Raw genomic sequence first — 20,963 nt, forward strand, 5'->3', positions numbered from 1 at the left:
CAAAGAGACTTTTCCATAGGATGTAATTTTGGTCACACACCCTTTTCATTTTCTCCTGGTGATTATTCTGATGCTAAGCAGGGAGAGCTTAATTTGCATTATTGCTCCTGTAGAGAAGTGTGGCTTTGAGTACTTTCATTTTCAGCACTAGCTGCTTGATTGGTCTCTTTCAGATTACTTTTCTGCCGATTTGAATTTTGACTGGAACGTATCTATTTCTGTGCATGTTTGTTCAGGAGATAATTACTCTTTTTGGAATTCCACCAAGCTATTTACAAGCTGAAATCAGGGGTGTACTTATGTATACATGCATGTTTTCCTCCACACATTCAGTATGTGAAAGATTTTTTCACCTCTTCAATAAGTGGAAAGATTTTTGTGAGTTCTGTATACCAAGTGCTGAGGGCTTGCTTTGAAAATCTGGTTGTGCAGTTGGAGGAGTGTATGTGTGTCTGTGTGTGTGTGTACAGTTGGTTTTTACGTACTCCTGTCAGGTGTGTTTCTATGAGTTGACATACTTCCTTCTCAATTACAGGAGTGGTTAAGAAACATTACCCTCTCATTGTCTTCCATGAACATAGGTAAAACTGAAGTGTGTGATGTGATCTTACAAGCTGATCAATCTGAAATGAGGTTTCCCTGAGAGCCACATGGGAATTCATGGTGGGAGGGTGACAGGCAGCCAGATACCTCCTGTGTCTTTGGACTTCTCTGCCTGCTACACTGTAACTAACAGTCCAGAACCCAGGGGAGCTCTGTAACGCAGCGAAGAGAGCTTTGATAAAAATTTCTTCGGTTTTGGTCCAAACTGTATTTTGCAAGTAGCTGTGTATCTGCTACATAGTCAGTATTTCTTGGAGGTGAAGTAAGGCACACAAGGAGAACAGTGAAACCCTTGAAAGGATGGGTCAATTGAATTGTATGTTGTCTTTTCATTACAGCTTGAGGAAAGTTTCTATTATACCTGGAGTCCACAAACCCTTCATAATTAAATTTACTTATTTATTCCTTTAAAATATATACTGGGAAATTGCTTTGAGATTAATAAATCTACTTTGTTTGGAGGAACAATGTAACATTTGTGGACAGAAGAGTATCGCATCATTTTGAAAGCAGAAAATACATTTAGACTTTTCAGAAAAGTATGCATGAGTGAGGAGTGGAAATACCAAATGCAGCAAGCTGTGGCAACGCACTGTAAAAGCTGTCCAGCTGTGCTGCAAAGTGGCTGATATTCCAGCAGTATCATATGGAATCGTGGGTTTTGCTTATCATTATCAGAGCCGTGGTCAGCATCCTAGTGAGATTTGCTTATCTTTGCTAGTAGTACCCTTAGTAATTTGAAAAGTTCTCTTGATTACATCTTGTGTGTATCTCTGGTAAGAAGATACAGAAGCAGACAGACCCCCCTCAGGAGTCCAAGCAATTGTTCCTAAGAAGAGTAAGGATAGAAGCAATTATTTTGTGTGTTACATTTGAAGCATCCAATCATTTACCTGTCACATTCTCAAAAACATTGGAATTTCTTTTATAGCAGTTGGGGGAGATTATTTAAAATCTGTACACAAAATATATTAATGTCACATCTTTTTGGTGGAAACAAGTGTATGTATTATTAAAAGAAAACAAAACTTGAGACTCAAGAGGGTATTTTTCTTCCCTTAGTGAGATTGTGTTTCAGACCACCAACCTGTTTTAAAGATCTGTGAACTCAGATTTGGAGTCTGAAACTGACTGGATTTCAGATTCAGGGCTAATTCTGAGGCTTGCAGTTTGTATAATTTCAGTGATAGCTTTGCCTGAACACTGGGCCTGAGGAGCAAGTTCATTGTTCATTGGTTTGCAGTGTATACTGAGGGCATGCAGTGGGTCAGCTGTGCTGACTGGTGACACCTATATGAGTATAGGAGAGATGTGGGCTCATCTGTGCCTCCCCTGGGTCACTGCCCTTCTCTAGGAGGCAAGAGGGGCAGGATAGTAGCAGTCTCATGTAGGTAACTGCAAAAGGAGGGATATCTTGCATCTTTTTGCTCTGCTGGCCTTATTGAGCCCAAAGCAGATGAGCTAACAAAAGCAATTTAAAAGTCAACCTAATACAAGTGCTTCTTCAGGCATTAATAAATTTATATTGCTTCCAGTTTGCACAATCAAGTCAAAGTAAACCAGAAGTATCCCTGAAATTTACTCATCCTGAAACAGGTGTCTAAAGGACAATTACAAAGGGAGAGATTAAGTCACACTTCATAGGATTCTGATAGAGCATCTATTTTTTATCATCACTTTGTCTCCAAGAGATCACTGCTGCAATGCAACCAAACCAGTTGTGAGGGTAAAAGGCTGATGACGTGTAAATACTTATTCATTAGTCTGGTAGTCATAACCTAATAGCTTGTAGTCCTGGGCAATTCTTCAGCACAACAGCTTTTTTCTTACAGTGGAAATTAAAATGTGATTTGAGTATGTATGGCCTCAGGCACTGAATTTCAGTAGAACACTGTACTACAGAGATCTTTTACATACTCAGTAAACACAAATAGGTTGGAATTTTTTTGAGTAGTCACAAATTTTGTAATCTATTAGACCATTACCTTTTTGTAATAGTTTTGTGACTGGGGAACATGATTGAGGGAATCAGTTTGCATAAATTTGCAGGTTACAAGTGTTTTTCTTTTCTTGTTGCTTAATGGAATGTCTGTCTGTCACTGCCTAAACAAATCCAGAACTTCAGATTCCTGTAAGCCTGCCTGTCACTCGAAGCTTTTTCTTTCAACAGCACGTGTGTGGGACACTAAATACCGCATTTCTCACATCCTCTTCATGAACAGCTGAACGATTTCAAACTGATACAGCCATCAGTCACAGGAGATTGTGAATGGCAGGTATCCCTTCTCCAGCCAGCCGTAAATCGTGTTCGTCGAAGGCGTGTAAGCGCTGTTCCTGTGTGAGGCCGTGACGAGCGCTGTGCGCTGCCGTTAACTTGCTCCTTCGTCCTCCTCTTCAGGTGTACGGGTGTCGCTCGGCGCCCTTGTGTGCGCCTCGGATCTGCGGAGCGGCGCGGGGGGCGGCGGGGCCGGGGGCGGTGGCGGGCGGAGCTGTCCGAGGTGGCTGCGCCCAGCCCGGGGAACGGGCCGAGTGCGGGGCAGGGAAGCGGCAGCCGGTGGTGTGAGGCAGGGGTGAAGCGACTGAGGGAGGGAGGGAGGTGGACATCTCCGGCATGCCCGAATACCTGGCTTTTGCGCCTCTGAAGTGACGTGTGTCCTGCCTCTGCAGGATGAGGCACCTTGCTTGTGCAGTTCCTTTGTTGGAAGATTGAGGCTGGCATCAGACCTCCCTTTCTCTCTGCGCTTGAGAGCAAGATTGAAATATACATAGTTCCTATCTGTAACACCAACCTTGCAGAAACTTTGAGTGGTGCAGCTATAGCTATTTGCCAGGATTTAATGAGTGATGAACAGCCACTGGAGCTTCTGTTTTGTGCTTTATGGTGTCACCCCAGTAATCCATATGTCAAAAATTGATTCTCTTTAGTTTTGATGAAAATTATTATTTTACATTATAGTATTAACTAGTAATATCTCCCTATAAGAACACTTTTTGTTCACAGGCTTGTGATTAAAAAGAGGAAACAAAAATTGTCCAGTGCATTCACAACTACTAACTGAGGGCTGGACACTGTAATCAGATACAGGGAAATTGACAGCTGCTTTTATAAGCACTAGTTCCTTCTAAAATTCATCCATGTGAGCAGTGTCAACACATGCTAGCATTACTGGAAGCTCACCAGTGCATTCTTACAGGAATGAATGTCTTGCAGGGCAAAGATAACAACAGAACAATTAGTAACCTATCACTCTATTGACAGCCTCTCACCACATGGAAGGCCACCCTGAATCCAGGGAGCTCACCATACTCCTGAGGATAGGAAGTTTCTTTTTGCAAATGTGTCCTGAAGCCTCTAAACCCCATGAACATATAAAGTCTTTCAGTTTCGAGCAAATTGTTTCTGTCTCTTGACAAGTGTAATTTAAAAAGCCCATTCAGGATATGGAGTAAAGCTTCACTGTTTTTCATTTCCACTTCCTTGTACCTTTACCAAGAAGTGGCCTGTTAGCTTAGTTTAGGCTGTCTTCAGTACCATTTCTCTTTGCTTGCACAATACAGTGAGAAGGTTACAAACAATGAAACAGATTTACTGCCTCTTGAAATACACTAGCAAAACCAGAGCTCTTCTCTTCACAACAGGAAAAAAATTAAAGGGTATATACTAAAGCAAAGGAATTATTGCCCTGTCAGTTTTTGACAAGTATAGTTATAAAGCAAACATCTGATTCCTTTCTTGAATGCTGAAGCATAACATTTTATTAGTTTGAAATTTATAACATGTGAAGACCAGACATCCTGAATAAACTGTGGTATCATGGACATTTAACAGAAGAGTCTGGTTTCTTGCTGTTGTGATTTAGAGCTGCATAAATGATACTAGTGGCCTTTTATGCCTCTTTAGACAGTTGTGATACTTGTCTGTGTGTTCTTTTCTGTTACACTGCATACAGTTTGATACAGGATGGGGTCTGTTCAGAAGTTTGTGAAATGCAGCAATTCTGAAAGAATGTCTAAATTTAATTTTAAAGACAGAAAGTAAAATGCGGAGTGGCTCAACACTTTGATATATTCATTAGTTTCAGAATAATGATGTTTCTGCATGTCACTGTCTGTGTCTCTTTAGTTTCCACTAAATTGCCTTTCCAGCTGCTTATCTCAATTTGTTACAGTCAGAATCATTCCACTGCCCTTTCAGCAAGGGTGTAGCTAGAAAGTGTGTCCTGTGTATTGTCCTTTCCTCTCAACAACCTTCCAGCAAGGGGATAGCTAGAACAGTATGTCCTGTCTGTTGTTCTTACACCAAGGGGGCAGCTAGAACGGTATGTCCTGTTCATTGTTCCTTTCCTCTCATCACAGTTTAAAATGGAGGCTGTAACAAGGGTCAGAATCTGGCAGATATTCCCAATTACTAGCTTTTCACGCTTCTTATACCATTGCCAACCCTTTAGTTTCTCGTGTTTTTAAGGGTCTTAAATGAAAATGTATTTTTCCTGATGTGCTGTATTGAGCTAGTATTTCTTGGGCTGTGTAGGATGCACAAGCGTGTTCATATAGCTTTGGGATACCAGGCAAATGTGGAAAGAGAACAGAAGACCAGTGGGCTTTTACAGAAAAGAATGAGAAGCTCTAAGTTTTTGGGTGGCATCAGAATTGTGACATTGGTGTTGTAATATGTTAGGCCATGTAAGTGAAATGTTAGACACTGGAACTGGACACATGACAGTATCTGAAATGAGTGACAAAAGGTGTCCAAATGAAAGCACTGTTTTATAAAACTGAGTGGATTTAGAAACGTGTGGAAGCAACAAGACCTGTATGTGTCTGGATGACTGCAGAGAGGTTGTAGTTATGGAAGGCTCCCAAGTTACAGATGGGTGAGCTGAAGGAGAATGGTTGTGGTTTCAGAAGTAGCAGCTGAAAGGGGTCATGGGGAAGGTCTTCAAAAGAAAAAGGGCATGTTACTGTTGTCATATTACATTCCATTTTTACTGTAAGACAGAGGAATATGGGATAGAAATATACCTCCTGGGTGATCATATCTAGTCTACTGCTGCATCAGGTTACACCATTTTACATAAACTTCTGTAACATCTCATGCTGGATAGGCTTCATTGTGCTGCACATCCTCCTAGGAAGCTATAAAAATCAGTCTGATTGTTGAAAGCCTTACAATTTCCAGTCTAAGTGTATTCAGGATCAATATGCATCCGTTTGTTAAAACATTGCTCTTTCTCTGCTATTCAACCATTTTCTGGATTTCTAGCTCACTCATCCCTGTTGGACAAACCAAGCTCTTTAATCTCCTTTCAGAAGGTAGTCTCCTCATTCTTTCCATCACTCCACAGTCTGTCTTTGTGTGTTGCAGTTTGAGTTCACTTTTGCTGAAGCCTTAAGGAGTTTCACATGGTATTTCCCAGCAGAACAAGGGCTTTCACTAGGACACATCCAAATTTGTGAGGAAATGTAGGTTGTTTAGCTGCTGGGAAAGAGCTGTATTTTTCCCCAGATTACTTAGTTTATGATATAATCTTGGTAATGTGGCCTTTATCTCAAGATTGTAAGTGCTGTACTTCACAAACCTACTGAGTCACCAAGTTTGTTGAAAAGCTGTGAAAGAGGCAACTTGTATTTCTCGTACAACTTATCTTAACAGAATTAAGGACTAACCAAGGAATTAATTCTTTGCAAAACCTGTCTGTATTTTTTCTGTTAATGGGCTGTCCCTATAGGTAGGTTCTGTATGGCAGTTTTTGCTAGTGTATTGAGATACATATACAGATGAAGTGCAATTGAGAAGTTTTTTTCTTTCCTTCAGTTGTATTCTTTTATCCTGGCTTTCTCAGATAGAAGTTACATCTGCATACGGTAAATATTTGGAAGATACATACACATGAAATTTATCTACAGCATATTTAGATAAATGAGAGGAAAGTAAGAGTCCAATAGGAGACACTGTTAAATTACCAAACAGCTTAGTACATTGTTGTTCTGGGGGAGCACTGCTTCAGCACCTGGCAGAACTGTGGTCACTCATAGTGACAGGAGAATGGCCACTATTTCCCTTTTCCTGGCTGAATGAAGTAACTGCCCTTGGTTTGATTAAGGGTGGTGTGGGTCCTGTGCAGGGCTGCATTGCAGAGAGGCTGCTCTCTGTTATCAGTGACTGCTACATGCTGCTCTGTGTTACCAGCCCTAATACAGACCACTGCAGCGCCGAAAGCAGCAGGAGTTATATGACTCGGTCAGCTGCAGCAGGCTTCACCCGTGCTGTAAGGCGAGTACCCCACACTGGAGAAGCTGTTTTTCCCTCCTCTGGGCAATGCCATTTGTGCCTTCCCTTCATTGCTGAAGGTCCATCACAGGGAGTCACTGTCCACCTGAACTTTCCTCGCACTGCAGTCAGATGACAGTGTGTCTTTTGTGTGAAGGAATTTACAACTACTGCACTGTCAACAGGTTAATCAGAGAGGACACAGGGGCGTCTCACTGCAGCAGAGGAATGAGCACACCTTCCTATAATACATTCCTACTACAGATTTTTCAATACACCAAGATCTGACTTGGGAACTTTCTTCTGGAAGATTTCTGAGGGAACTTTTCTTCATGTATCTTTGTAAGCAAGCTGGTAGTCTGGACACCACCAGCATCCACAGAGTTAAGATCAGTTGCCATACAATTATACCCCAGAGAGTCTAAATCCTACCTCAATAGTTGCCTGCAGTTTTCTAAGAATGTTGTTTTTCCCAGTAACATCAGTATGTTTATCGGAAGGAATATTAATTGTCAAGTAGAGTGTAAACCAGTAAAATGAATAATATTTAAAAATATTAAAATAAATGCAGAGACACCTGAATTAATAAGCTGAAATAAGTTTATAAGTGTTATTATAAGTAATAATTTCTTCTACATCCTCTATTTTAGTGTTCTGTAGTTGGCACTGTGTATTTCATTGTAGTTAAGAGATAGCCAGTGATAGTACAGAAACTTCAGAGAAACAAAATGGGTTTTATAAAATATTACTAGAGGACTCGGACTGTATCACAGACTGCAAAAATCTTGCCTGCCTGTGCTGCAATTGGACATATTTGTATTGAATGTTTTGTATTGTGTTTCAGATCAAGTCAGTGAACTTTGTTAGCCTTGTCAGTCCTATGAGTCATCTACTGTAATGATAATCCAGTTAAGACCCACCAGTATGATAGAAGTCATTGTATTTTAGTTTGTAACGTGAACAGCATACCTTGTGAAATTATGAAGAGCTTAATCACTTTGTTATTAGCACAAGCCGTGTTGCTGCAGTACAATTAAACAATATCAGGTTTGAACTATGAGATGTGCCCATGTTTTTTCTTCCTTCAGTGCTGTATCAAAGCAAAATTTCTATAATTCCCCCAGTGTCTATCAGTATCAGCCAGAATCACAATCTTTGCTCCAGAGAAAGAGTTTCTACATGCTGGAATTATATGAAAACAGGAAAAATAAATACCACAGCTGTTTACAGAGAGGGACATGGTGTAATTCAGAACAGACCATTTTATGAAGCAGTTTTAATTTTGTCCAGAAATATGCACAGGATTTTTTTTCTCATTGTCTTTATGGTTCATTCCTAAGGATCGTTCCCATAATAAAGTCAGTGGGAGTTAAAGGTGATGTGCTGTTTCTGTGGTGTCGTGCACACTGATGGAGTGAGAATTCCCTGCCAGTTAACACTGTGCATCCCATACACATTGTCATTGTTGTCATTCATGGGTGAAAATAACACGTTAGGGAGTCCTGCCAGTGAGATACTGATTTCACCTGCCTTATATTCTCTTTCAGTGAGAAATAGGACCAGGTATGCCTATGTGTGGACTTCAGTTACTGGTTTCTAAATTGTGAGTTGTTTTACCTGTGAATGAAGGTAAAGAAAGTAAAGGTGCATAGTGTCATGCCATCTTGTTATCAAAGATGTGATCAGGTTCTGAAAAGTATCTAACCCACAGTGGTAATGACGTTAAACAAGTAATTACAGACACATTATACTGCATGTCCTGAACAGATTTAGCTACCCAGGTTTTCTGAGTTTTCAAATTAAAGATCTGAATTGTGTTGACCCCACATAATTATACAAAAAAGGCTTCAGGATTTAGCCATCGCTCCCTGAAAAACTGTGAATAGTCTCCACGTGTGGTTGCTCAGGAGGCTGCTGAGAGGGCAGCACATTTTTATGAGTTTACAGTGTTGTGGGACAATCTGTGACACTCCTCATGTGTGCTACTACAGATGAGCCCAGAGATCATGGAACTTGTTTGAACAGGTTCTGTGTTTCTTTTCTTACTCATTTCCAAATATGTGTCGTGAACTCCAGTACAGTACTTCAAGAAAACTATAGTACTCCTGTAGTTGTTCCCATGCAAATAATTTGCCTTTTTCCTGAAACATCACTTCAGAAACAACAGCAATATGCAAAAATACATACTTTAGATGTAGGGCAGATTGTGATAAATGAGTGTACACCAGATATCCAAATGTCACAGTTAGCTTTGCAGAATGCAGAACCTGCAACGTAATGGTCTCCCAACACACATTTTACTTAATTTCTGTGGTTCACTCACTGGATGCACATACAAGGCCAGACTGGTTCTGCCACATTGCTACACACAGCCATCATCTCCTGGGCCTTAGAAAGCCTAAGGCTTGGCAGATGTGATGGATCGAGTGCTGGCTACATGCAGTGCAGCCAGTTGCAGGTGCTATCCCCTCGCAGTGCTTCCTGCTCCTCCTTCCCTGGGTAACACAACAAAGAATAGGTCATCCCCGTACAATTGTATTCCCTCTGATTTTTCATGCTAGACTACCTGAAAGATGGGTGCCAACAGGTTTCTCGTGGTGTGCTCATTTTGAGTCATTTTCTTGAGTTCTGCTTTTCTTTTCTTGTTCTTCTCACCCTCACCCCTCAGTTCTCTTAGTTTGCATTTACAGCCTTTCTTTGAAGGATTTTCTGTCTGTTACCAAGCTTGCAAAAAGACTGTGTGCCACCTGGGAAAGTAGCACCAAGCAGTCAAGGCATGTGTTGTTTCATATGGATTCAGACAAGAGAATTGTCCTGTGGCCTCTTCATCCATTGCAATCCCAGGGACCCAGACTGCACCTTTCACTTTCTGTGTCTGGCTGCTGGGAGAGAAAATGTAGACACCATGCTGTACAGCGTGTGCTGTACTATGTGCAGTTGCAAAGGGTTATTTGCCTTAGAAAATAAAATTAAAAACACATGATTGTACTGTTTTATCCACCTTAATTCTTCCCTTCTGCCCAGCATGCAGAAATCTGGACCTTGAGCAGTACATAGCATTGAGCTGTAAGTAAAGGATTGCTTTTGTGGTGTAAATCAGAACCTGACTTAGCAATGTGAGCAAGAAGGAAAAGCAAGGAGAGGAGATGGAAAAGAAACAAAAACAATTTAGCGTGGACAAGAAGAAAGGTGGAGTAGTTGAAACTGAGGAAGGAAGAAGAGGGCAAGCACGAAAAGTGAGGTATTGCTCTTTAAAAAAAAACAGAATTAAATCATTCCGTAAATGAAAGAGACAAATGAAAAGAAAGGAAAAATCCTAATATATAGTAGCAGCCTTGTCTACTATAGGGTGTTTTGTGGTTGTTAGAAGTAATTACACATATAAGAATTCGTTCCAGAATTGGTGGAGTATCAGTAGCATTCATGTAGAAAAATTAACATTTTGTAAGACTTCCATCTATGCTTGCTTATGGCTGCAGTAATCAGTGTGATGTTAAAAGCGCTGGTGACCATGAGAAATATGTTTATAGTGGGCCACATTTTTTCCTGTGCATTTTAATTCCCAGGAAGAAAATTCCAGTTGAACTTGATATTGAGACCAGGATCAGGAAGTTCTATATTCGTCCATTTCCAGTACATAAGCAAATTTATTCTGCTAGATTTCTAACCTTTTCTTGTTACAAAATGAAATTTCTTCTTACAGTCACATGGTAAATTCAAGCAGCATGTGCTAGATGGTAGCTCCAATTAAAAGGTAGCTGCATTTTACTGTATTTTGGCATACTACCCAAATTAATATAGATACAAGTGCTCTGTCTGGTAAAGGAATAGTATGAACAAGAAAGTGAGAGCAATAATGTATTTTCAAGAGATTGTTGGAATAAGGAAGTCTATTCTCAGTTACTGCCACTAGATAAATAATACCCTCACAAAAAAAAAAAAAACCCCACCCAGCGTTAAAGGGATATAAATTTATAAGGGAAAAAAGTTAAGGAAAACCTGCTAAAATTTTGAGAGCACATGGAAGGTTTTTAGAGTAAAATCTAAAGTGGAAAAGAGAACTCTGAAGAACAAAAATGATGGTGAATCTCCCTACCTGGCTAGTAATCCTGCGAAATGTACAATGATCAAAGCTCCCAGCTTCCCACAACAGTCACCGCCTAGAATGAAAGGCACATGGTTAGAACGTGTCCTAGACACACCTTTGCAAAGTAAAGTGGCATTACAGAGCTTTTAATAAACATACAGTGTATTCTTGCTGTAATTTAAGCATATGCCTGCTGTAAGCTGTGTGAATAGTTTGAGACATGGAGATTACCCATATGCTTAGATTCAGCTATTTGTGCTGCTGTTTTCAGGATCAAAGCCTTGGCAACATACTTCAGTACATGTAACCATTTTACAAACAGAGGTTTATCTTGCTGGGGTTTATTTTAAAGTGCAGGCTAATTACTTTCCACACTTTTAGTTCAGTCACTAGATTGGTAATAGACATCATTGTGTCTTATCATTCACTGATCAAATACATTTGCATAATACTGCAAATACCTTCAAGGCTATTAAGATTCAAGATTGACGCAAGGAATTTAAACTGTCCGAGCTCACTGGCACTGTAATGGGTTTGCACGGTAAGGTATTTAGGGGTGGGCTACAGGAGTGGCTTCTGTGAGAAGATGCCAGAAGGTTCCCCCATGTCCCATGGAGCCAATGCCAGCTGGCTCCAAGATGGACTTGCCATGGGCCAAGGCCAAGCAATGGTGGTAGTGCATCTGGGATAGCACATTAACGGGGGTGGGGGTGGGGGAGGGGAGTGGGAAATATATGCACCAGCAGAAGAGAGGAGTAAGAAAGACTATGTGAGAGCAACAGCTCTGCAGACACCAAGGTCAGTGAAGAAGGAGGGGGAGGAGGTGCTCCGCGTGTTGGAGCAGAGATTCCCCTGCAGCCTGTGGTGAAGACCATGGTGAGGCAGGCTGTGCCCTGCAGCCCGTGGAAGTCCATGGTGTAGCAGATATCCACCTGCAGCCCATGGATGTCCACAGTGGAGCAGATCTCCGCCTGCAGCCCATGGAGGACCCCACGCTAGAGCAGGTGGATGCCCAAAGGAGTCTGTGACCTGTGGGAAGTCTGCGCTGAAGCAGGTTTGCTGGCAGGACTTATGACCCCGTAGGGGACCCATGCTAGAGCAGTCCATTCCTGAGGGGCTGCACCCCATGGAAAGGACCCACAATGAAGCACCATGTGAAGAATTGCAGCCTGTGGGAAGGACTCATGTTGGAGAAGTTCACGGAGAACTGTCTCCCATGGGAGGAACCCCACACTGGAGCAGGGGAAGAGTGTGAGGAGGAAGTGGCAGAAACAGCGTGTGATGAACTGACCACAGCCCCCATTCTTCTGCACTGCTTAGGGGAATGAAATCAGGAACAAGTTAAGCTCAGGAAGAAGGACGGGGTTGGGGGAATTTTTGTGATATGAATGGTAATAAACTAATTTTCCCAAGTTGGGTCTGTTTTGCCCATGACGGTAATTGCTGAGTGATCTCCCTGTCCTTATCTCGACCCAAGCGCCTTCCCTTATGTTTTCTCTCCCCTGTCCAGTTGAGGAGTGAAGTGATAGAGTGGTTTTGGTGGGCTCCTGGCATTCAGCCAGAGTCAAACCACCCCAGGCATAGATGACATCTAAATCAGAAATTCTAGTAGTTACTTAGAGCAGCCTATTTGCCTGAAAAGTTAACTTGTTCTTTTTTCATCTCTTTAATTGCAGGAAAGACTTGGTAGGAGTTTATAATCTGCCTCTGTTTTCTTTCAGCTTATTTTTGCAGATGCAGATAGAGCACAGAAAAAATGTTTCATTATCTTTTTGTGCTCTCAGAGACAAATTCTGTGAAGCTAACTATTAGTTTACATTTCTGCATCAACTAACATGCAAATAACTATGTGAATTAGCATGAACCACAAACATGGTAAATCTTTAGGGAGAATTTTTGCAAAAATCTTAGTTCCTAGAAAAGAATGATGAGTTTCTTTTTTTAGTAGAAAATTGGGTATGGGATCCCTGTCTGTTTCCTTCAATATCAACAGTAGAGACCAGTTGTCTGGATTTGTCTAAAATGTGGTTTTGAACCTGCTGGTATTGTCTGCCTCCACAACTTCAATCACTTAAAATAAGGAATGTGTCCTATAAGCCTGTGTAGTCAAACTTTACACCAGCTTCTTGAGCAACATCTAACTTAAATGCCTTGCATGCCATCAAAAAATAAAACTGGGATAAGAGGTGTATTTGGCTTGGGCAATAGCAGCTTTCCTGGGATGCTGCAACTTTACATGAGCCACTGAGGCTGGTAAAGGTAGGCTGGTAGCACCTTTTTGTGCTGTTGTAACAATTGTGCTGCAAAATATACACCATTGATGTCATTAAAATATGGAAGGGTGTAAATAATTCCATTCACTTCAGTGAGGCTATTCATATGAATAAGACCTTTCAGCACTCTGTGGATAATGAAGGGTTCAGAGTTGCTGTGTCTTTTACTGAATCCAGTTAGAAATTGGATCTGTTGATACTCAGTTTAGCCAGGACTGAAGCATTACAAAGTTCATATGTGGAACAACAGTCATAATGCTTTCTCAACACTGATCAACGCATTTCCTATACCAGTGATTTTCATTTGAAAATCATGTTAAAGTGGAAAATAAAAGTATTGCCTGTCAGACTGAAGATATTTGTCTTTCGGTCTATAATTTTCTTTTGGTAGAACTCTTACCTGTGGTATGTCTCAGAAGCTAAGCTGTCTGTTAATTCATCTAATCCAGAGATAAGAGGAAGTATCAAGGTGCCTTGTGCCATGGCTCAGTCACTGATTAACCTTATAGTATGGTATTTTGTAGACTGGTCAGGTAGTGGAATGTGTGTGAAATAGGCTGAGTGTGTTTTTGTTGATCAGTTTCCTGGAAATTAATTTAGTGATTGTGATCACACTCCTCTTTAATTGTATAGAGCACCAGTTACTGAAAGTATTGCTGCTGGGTAGATATATTTTTGCCAGTACAAATTATCTACAATATTTATACCATTTACTTGCTTTCTTTAATTTTGGTAGTGTCTATATACTATATTGATTTTTTCTTAATGCCAGTTATAGGTCTTCTAGAACTAGTGAAAGCAGGTAAAAAGTCACTGCTAGACTGGACTGATTGAATCAGATTTGTCCAAAGATACACCTGAAGACATCCTTCAAGTTCAGAATTACATGTGTTATTACTATGCCTATTATCAATATATAGAACAGAAAAGGAAACATCTCTAATTTGCTTTAGAAGTTCCACAATGGCTGTAAAAAAGTGTCTGTTGCTCGCTCTTTGTGTTTTACTGTTCTTATCCTATTTTTCCTCCTTTTCCCCATGTCTGTAAAGTACTGCTAATTTATGTCACATTTTTTATGTGCTTTTTAGGTATTGGAGTTGGCATGCTGGTACGGGAATATGGCAAACTGTCTAACCTGGATAAATTCTACTTTTCCTTTCCTGGGGAAGTGCTGATGAGAATGCTGAAACTCATCATTCTGCCATTAATCATATCAAGTATGATTACAGGTATGACTGGAAATGTACTGTTAGCTGATGAGATTATCATTGTGGTTTAGCTTTCTTTCTAAAAGAAATAACCTTTAAAAACAATATGATGGAACTCTATAATGAAACGTATAGATTGCATATATGTAGATTAAGCTTTTGTGTGTATAAGAGTGGATTTGGAAGGCTTAGCACCATTATCTGGTAATTAAGTTATAAAGAGCTGTGAGATAACAACTTACATGTTTATAGATTCTTCTGTCTCTTTTCTCCCCATTCTCAGGAGTGGGTTAAACAGTTGCAAATTGCAAGCCCAAAGCTGCAACTGCATATTCTCAGGTACAGAGTTAACTACTGTAAATAGTCTCATGCTGCCATTTCACAAGAAAGGGAGAGCTGATCTCATAGTTTACTGATGTAAAAAGAGAAGATCCCTCACTTACACTTCCCTGGTCTCAACAGACTCCCATGGGGTACCTTGCATGAGCTCTGGCATTTGCTGGATCCTTCTGTGAATCCATTCAATTCACTGACCTGACAGAAAACCATTATTGAGGACAAAACCCCCACAAATCTGGTATGCTTAATGCAAAGGAGTTGTGGGGAAGTGCAAGAGAGTGGGGAGGGAGATTGTGTGGCCAGGAAGGGGTTATGGAAAGAAGAGCAAAACTTCCCTCTTTTGCAAGGAACAAGCAAGCTGCTATCTGGAACCCCACCATGGCATGCCAGAATTTGCTAACAGCTCACACAGCAGGGAAAGGTTTAGAAAGATTTGCCAAAGCAAGCCCAAAGCAAAGGAATGTCAAATAGCCTTTCTAAAAAAAAAAAAAAGGTAAAGAAAGCCAAACAAACTTGTCTTTATTCTTTAAGCCTTTGCTGAGGGAACAAAGGTTGTGGCTATTTTGTTTTAGCTTCCTACAGTTCATCAGGACACACTTGTCACTATACTGTCCCCTTTCATCTCCACAAAGCCTCTATTTCAGGAACATATTCATTTCCAGGTGTCTGTTGTTTGGTTGGATGGTCATGGAAATACATCAGACATTTGACTGCAGAAAAGGAGAGCATCTTGTCATCAGAAAATGAAAGGTGAATTTAGATCGTGCTATGAAAGTGCTTTCAGAAATAGGATATTGCATACAAACTCCCAGTCTCCTCAAAGTTCATGGCCAAAAGTATCACTAATTTCAGCAGTGCGCCCCAAAGTGGGCCCGTGACAGGAAGAGCCTAAGGGAAGCTGCCGGGGCCCTTGGGGTGTACCTGTAATGCATGATGACAGGCACCCAGTGTTAGAACTGAAATGGAGAATTTCAACAGCTGCAAGACTGAGACATCCAGAAAGGAAAGCTGCAAGAGGCAGAGTGAGAAGTGGCAGCAGAAAATAACCAAGGGCTGTGTCCAAAGGAATGAAGGGAGATGGAACAATTTTTATATGTAAAGGAGAGAAGAAAAAAGACCGGAATAAAAAGGGCTTGGTGTTTTAATTAATAGAAAGGACAGCAGCATTTTTACAGAGGAGGAAATGAGACTTAAAGCAAAGGAAAACTGAACTCTTACCATGTTGAACTGGAGTCTGTGACAGGAGATCCAGGAGAAGCTGCCAAGATAAGACTAATGTATTACTTTTTTCAAGCAAGCCTTTATTTGTGATTGTAGTTGGGCCTATGTCTTCAGAAATAAATAACACCTATATAAATTATATCATTATTAAAATAAGTTGTGTCATTAGCATAAATGTATCCCTGTCCAGCACTTGTAGGGAACAAGAATTCATGCTGTTAAAAATACTGTGCTGCTTTTTAATATTTAACATTCCAGTATGAGTAAACTGCATTTGTAACTGCTAACCAAGCTTGGATTTTAAAGATCACATATCACAGGAGTTAAATTCATATACAGAGATGAGAAGGAGATGCTCTGATTCTGTCCTTGACGTATCCAATTTATATAGAAAAGATGAGCTAATTTTTTCTGCACTTTTATGTTATGTCTTTAGGCAAGAAAAAAGAAACAAGATTGATAAAGAGCAGAAGTTACTTCAATAGAATATGTAGAGCTTTGCTGCTTTTGAAGAGAAAAGCACGAGCTGTATCTATGCAAGTAATGCTGAAATGAGTGACAAGCAAATGGACTAGGCATGTCTGTGTGTGATGGTTTTCACTGTTCACCTGTGTCTTTCTTCAGGATGTTTGACATATTTTGCCTTTTGTAAAAGAAATGTGGTAACCTTCCAAGCATCACAAATGCACATTTGAATTGAATAAGTAGGCCTGTGTGTAATCGTAATGCATGCTAGACATGTTTCCTCTTTCAGAGAGTCATACAGAATGGTTGAGGTTGGAATGGACCTCTTGGGAACATCTAGTCCAACTTCCCCTGCTCAAGCAGGGTCAGCTAGAACATGTTGCCCTGGACTGTGTCCAGTCAGATTTTTAATACCTTTCAAGCATGGAGATTCCACAACCTCTCATGGCAACGTGTTTGACCAGCCTTACAGTAAAAGTGTTTTCCTGTTCAAATGAAATTTCATGAATTTTAATTTTTGCCCATTGCCTCTTGTCTTGTGTCTGGGCACCACTGAGAAGAGTCTGGCTCTGTCTTCTTCATTCCCACCTATCAGGTATTTATACATATGAATAAGGTCTCCCTGAGCCTTTTCTTCTCCAGACTCAACAGTCCTAGCTCTTTCAGCCTTTCATCATGTGAAAGATGCTCCAGTCCCCTAATCACCTTCGTGGCCCTTCACTGGACTTGGTCCAGTAAGTCCATCTCTTGCTGGTACTGGGGAACCCAGAATTGGACACAGTACTCCAGGTGTGGCCTCATCAGTGCTGTGTTCAGAGAAAAGATCACCTCCTTCCACATGCTGGCAGTGCTCTTCATAATGCTGTCAGGAGGCTGTTGGCCACCTTTGCTACAAGACGTTACTGTATCATGGTCAGCATGCTGTCCATCAGGACCTCAGGTCCTTCTCTTCAGAGCTGTTCTGCAGCCCGTCAGCCTCCAGCATGTACTGGTGCCTTTATTCTTTCCCAGGTGTAGAGCTTTGCATTTATCCTTGTTGATCTTTCTCTCAGATGAATTCCCTAACCCATCCAGGTACCTCTGAATGGCAGTATAACCATGTCACGTATCAGCCACTCCTCCCAGTTTTGAATCATCTATGAACTTGCTGAGGGGGCACTCTGTCCCATCATCTGGGTCAATATGAAGATGTTAAATAGTATTAGCCCCAGTATTGACCTCTGGGGTACACCAATGGTGACTTGCCTCCAACCAGACTTGTGCTGGTCATCAGAACCTTCTGAGTCTGGCTATTGAGCCAGTTTTCACTTCACCTCACTGTGCAATTATCTAACCTGTACTTTGTCAGTTTTTCTGTGGGGATGTTATGCAAGACAGTGTCAAAAGCCTTACTAAAGTCAAGGTAGACAACATGACCTCTTTGCTAAAATTCTGAATTTTAGTGCCAAAGCAAAATTCACACTTCAAAAAAATACTGTAAAGAATAGTACAGAGGCGAATGAAAGATCTCAGGAGGATCCAAGGTGTGTCTTCAGCTATGTCTGTAAACAAGGCAGGCACCTCACTGTTAGTGGCAAAGGCACATCTCTGCATTTGGCTGTGAACCTTCCCTGAAATGAGACAGAAAAGTATTTTGCTCAAAAGTAACCTCCTCATGATTGACTAAATGCAGGACATATAAGGATAGCGCCAGAACCTGCATGCAAGTTGCCTTTGGTGGTACCAGATGTGTTCTGAATATCCACCTCCTGAGGATTTGCATATTATGCAGTCCCATATAGCGCTTATATCCAGTGATCAGAGCTTCAGACCTGTATGTGCACACATGCCCAGTGGCAGACATTTAGGGCCCCAATACGTAAAAGTTACTGCAGTAAAACTAGTGACAACACGTCGACTGGTCCTGAATGACTGTCTTTAGTTCACAAGCTAAGGGGATGCTACTTACCTCACCATGGGAGAAAGTTAAACATTAAGTCATGTTGTTGTGCCTTTGCTGCAGGCTGAGAGTGCACACAGAGGCAGTTGCAATGGCTTATTTGGTGCATAACTGTAACCAGACCATGGTGCTGGTTCCAAAGGCATCTAGGAAGTTTTGATGCCTACAGGAGACTATTTTGTGAATGTATGTGATGTCAAAATATTGGATTTTGGTAACTAGTAACACTTTTGCACAAGAATCACCAAGAGGTTGAAAATACAATCTGTAGTTTTGTTTTTTAGGTTTAGAATGTCTTAAAAGGTAATGTTACATCCTGAAAAGCATCAGCTTTTAGGACAGTGAGTTATGCACAGATGCATGTCCCATGACCAGATCCATGTCCATTTGGACATAAAGATATAAATCAAGCATACAGCAAAGACAGTGATGGGGGGGAATCACTACTTGAGATTCCAGGAATATCTGCAAAATTTAAACTATTAGTAATTTTGATTTTGTTGATGAAAGTCCTGTCATAGTGGAAAAACTCTCACTGACTTCTTCAATTAAAGCAGGAACACTTTTACTCTATTTTCAAATTGAAAAGGCAAAATTCTCCCTCTGGTTAAATAGAGGGCTTTGTAGAATATGGTTTTCCTTTGCAAACCAGGTTCCTCACAGTGTAAAAGAGGGAATACATTGTTTACATCCTTATTTTGTGTAGCCTACCTGTTGCAATTTGTGAAATTTTCCCACTGGCCTGCCTCAGGCTGAACTGTAACCTAGTAAAAACTAACATAAGCACTAAGCATTTCTTTATTTGGAAAAATTTTAAAATCATGGTTAATAAGTCCTTGCTTAGGGGACAGAAGAGTCTGAGTAGTGCCATGCTCTTTCAAATTATTCTTGGTTTACCTTACAGCCAAATTTTAATTGTTCTGTTATCATAATTATTTTAATGGATGGCAGATGTAATTTTAATTTACTCAGACCCATAAGTCCAAAACTGATAATTCAATTCAAAAAACCTAGCTCTTTTGGATCTCCATGAGATTTCTCTCTCTCAAATTAGTTAATAGTACACTAATGCATCATGCATGTGAAGGAATTATTTGTTTCCTGCTGTAGTGACAAGAGAAAATTGAAAATGAAAATCAAAAAGATTTTGTAATTCAAGACCATTGCTGTGACATACAGAACTACACCTGTACTGAGTGTAATATTCCACACTCCAAATCCACTTCTTTGAAGTAATGCTCTGAAAGAAGAAATTATTAGGCAAATACCAAATATATATTATTTTTAGGTGCCCTGCAGGGAGAAATAATTGAGAGGAATCTCTTGTGTGTTTCCTGGGAGTTTTGAGGCTTAAATCTAATCATTCTGGGAGTACTTAAAGGCCTATAAAATGTCTCTGAAAGTCTTGGAAATTCAACACTCTCAATTTCATTGAGAGAATGAAAATTCTGTAGAATTCTGCAGTACATTTTTTCATATCTGCATACTGAGCAGACTAGTCCCCTTTAATCACTTTTAACCTTCTTTTTAATGGACTGAGATTCACAGGGTATGTAATGGCAGTAATGTTTGCAGGTGTGTTTTCTGTCTGGATCGCGTCAGAACTTAGGCTGGAGACAACTGTCCAATTTCCTGAACAGTTGTTCCTCTGTACTTGGGTACAAGCTGGCACAGTGAAGCTGGGCCATGTGACTTTTCCCATTTGTAGAGACTATTGCTTTCCCTGTGGAAAGAGGATATTGAATTGTGGCTGATGGATGGGTATCTTGAGTAGGTTATTTGTTCTTTTCCATTGTTCAAAATTCAAGTGTCAGTTTCCTACCTTGCATCTATATTTGGGAAGTTACTAGTTTGCTTTATCCCAGTGCCACCGAGTTTAGTTAACGGAGACAAAATGTACAAAATGGGAGACAAAGGAGCTGGAATGCAATGAGAAAAAAAACAGAATAGAGTATTAATCAGTTTGTTCTTATTTCTCATGTGTATCTATCTTTGAAAGTCAGAACAGATCAGACTTAAACAACTTGGGATTGTTTTTTTTTTTTTTTTGTCCAGAGTTAAAACACACTGAGCCTCTGTCTGCACTCAGGAATAGACCTGCTAGCTCCATTAGATGCAAAACATCAAGAGATTTGCAGTACTGTAAAGGAGCACAGACAAGGAAAGGGTGGGAGAACAAATCTGTTTTGTTTCCTATAATGCAGGGCTTCTAAATCAATTTTCCTTTGGTATCACCATTCCTGGGGTGGCAGTTGCCTCAACAGTTTCCATTTCTGCAAGTCCAAGAAGCACAGCTATTGAGAGGTGCTCTGTGACTGAGGCATCCTTAACAGGCCCTGTGCCTCACCAGCAATTACACTAGTTTCCCATTCTTGGGGAATCCTTGATCTACCTTGACATACTCAAGAGACTGTCTCTTGAGATACCTATGTGTTCCTTGCTTGCTTTTCTATGATTCTGAAGCCAAAAGAACCTCCAAGAAAGCAGGTTCTATGTATATTAGTAAACTAGTTATCTGGGCTCAGGTAGGAAACTCACCTTGTCCCTTTGTATCATG

The 20,963-nt window shown here is 40.6% G+C and overlaps 1 protein-coding gene across 2 annotated transcripts in view; it reads left to right on the forward strand.

Moving 5' to 3' along the window:
* SLC1A1 (solute carrier family 1 member 1) overlaps positions 1-20,963 on the forward strand; it is a 71,967-nt gene that overhangs the window by 15,008 nt on the left and 35,996 nt on the right. For both annotated transcript variants that reach the window (XM_080372307.1, XM_080372308.1), the window contains exon 2: positions 14,323-14,463. In XM_080372307.1, coding sequence (XP_080228433.1) covers positions 14,323-14,463 — 141 coding nt within the window. The remainder of the gene's footprint in view (positions 1-14,322; positions 14,464-20,963) is intronic.

This window comes from Falco punctatus, assembly GCF_963210335.1.
Source record: "Falco punctatus genome assembly, chromosome: Z".
Classification (NCBI taxonomy): Eukaryota; Metazoa; Chordata; class Aves; order Falconiformes; family Falconidae; genus Falco; species Falco punctatus.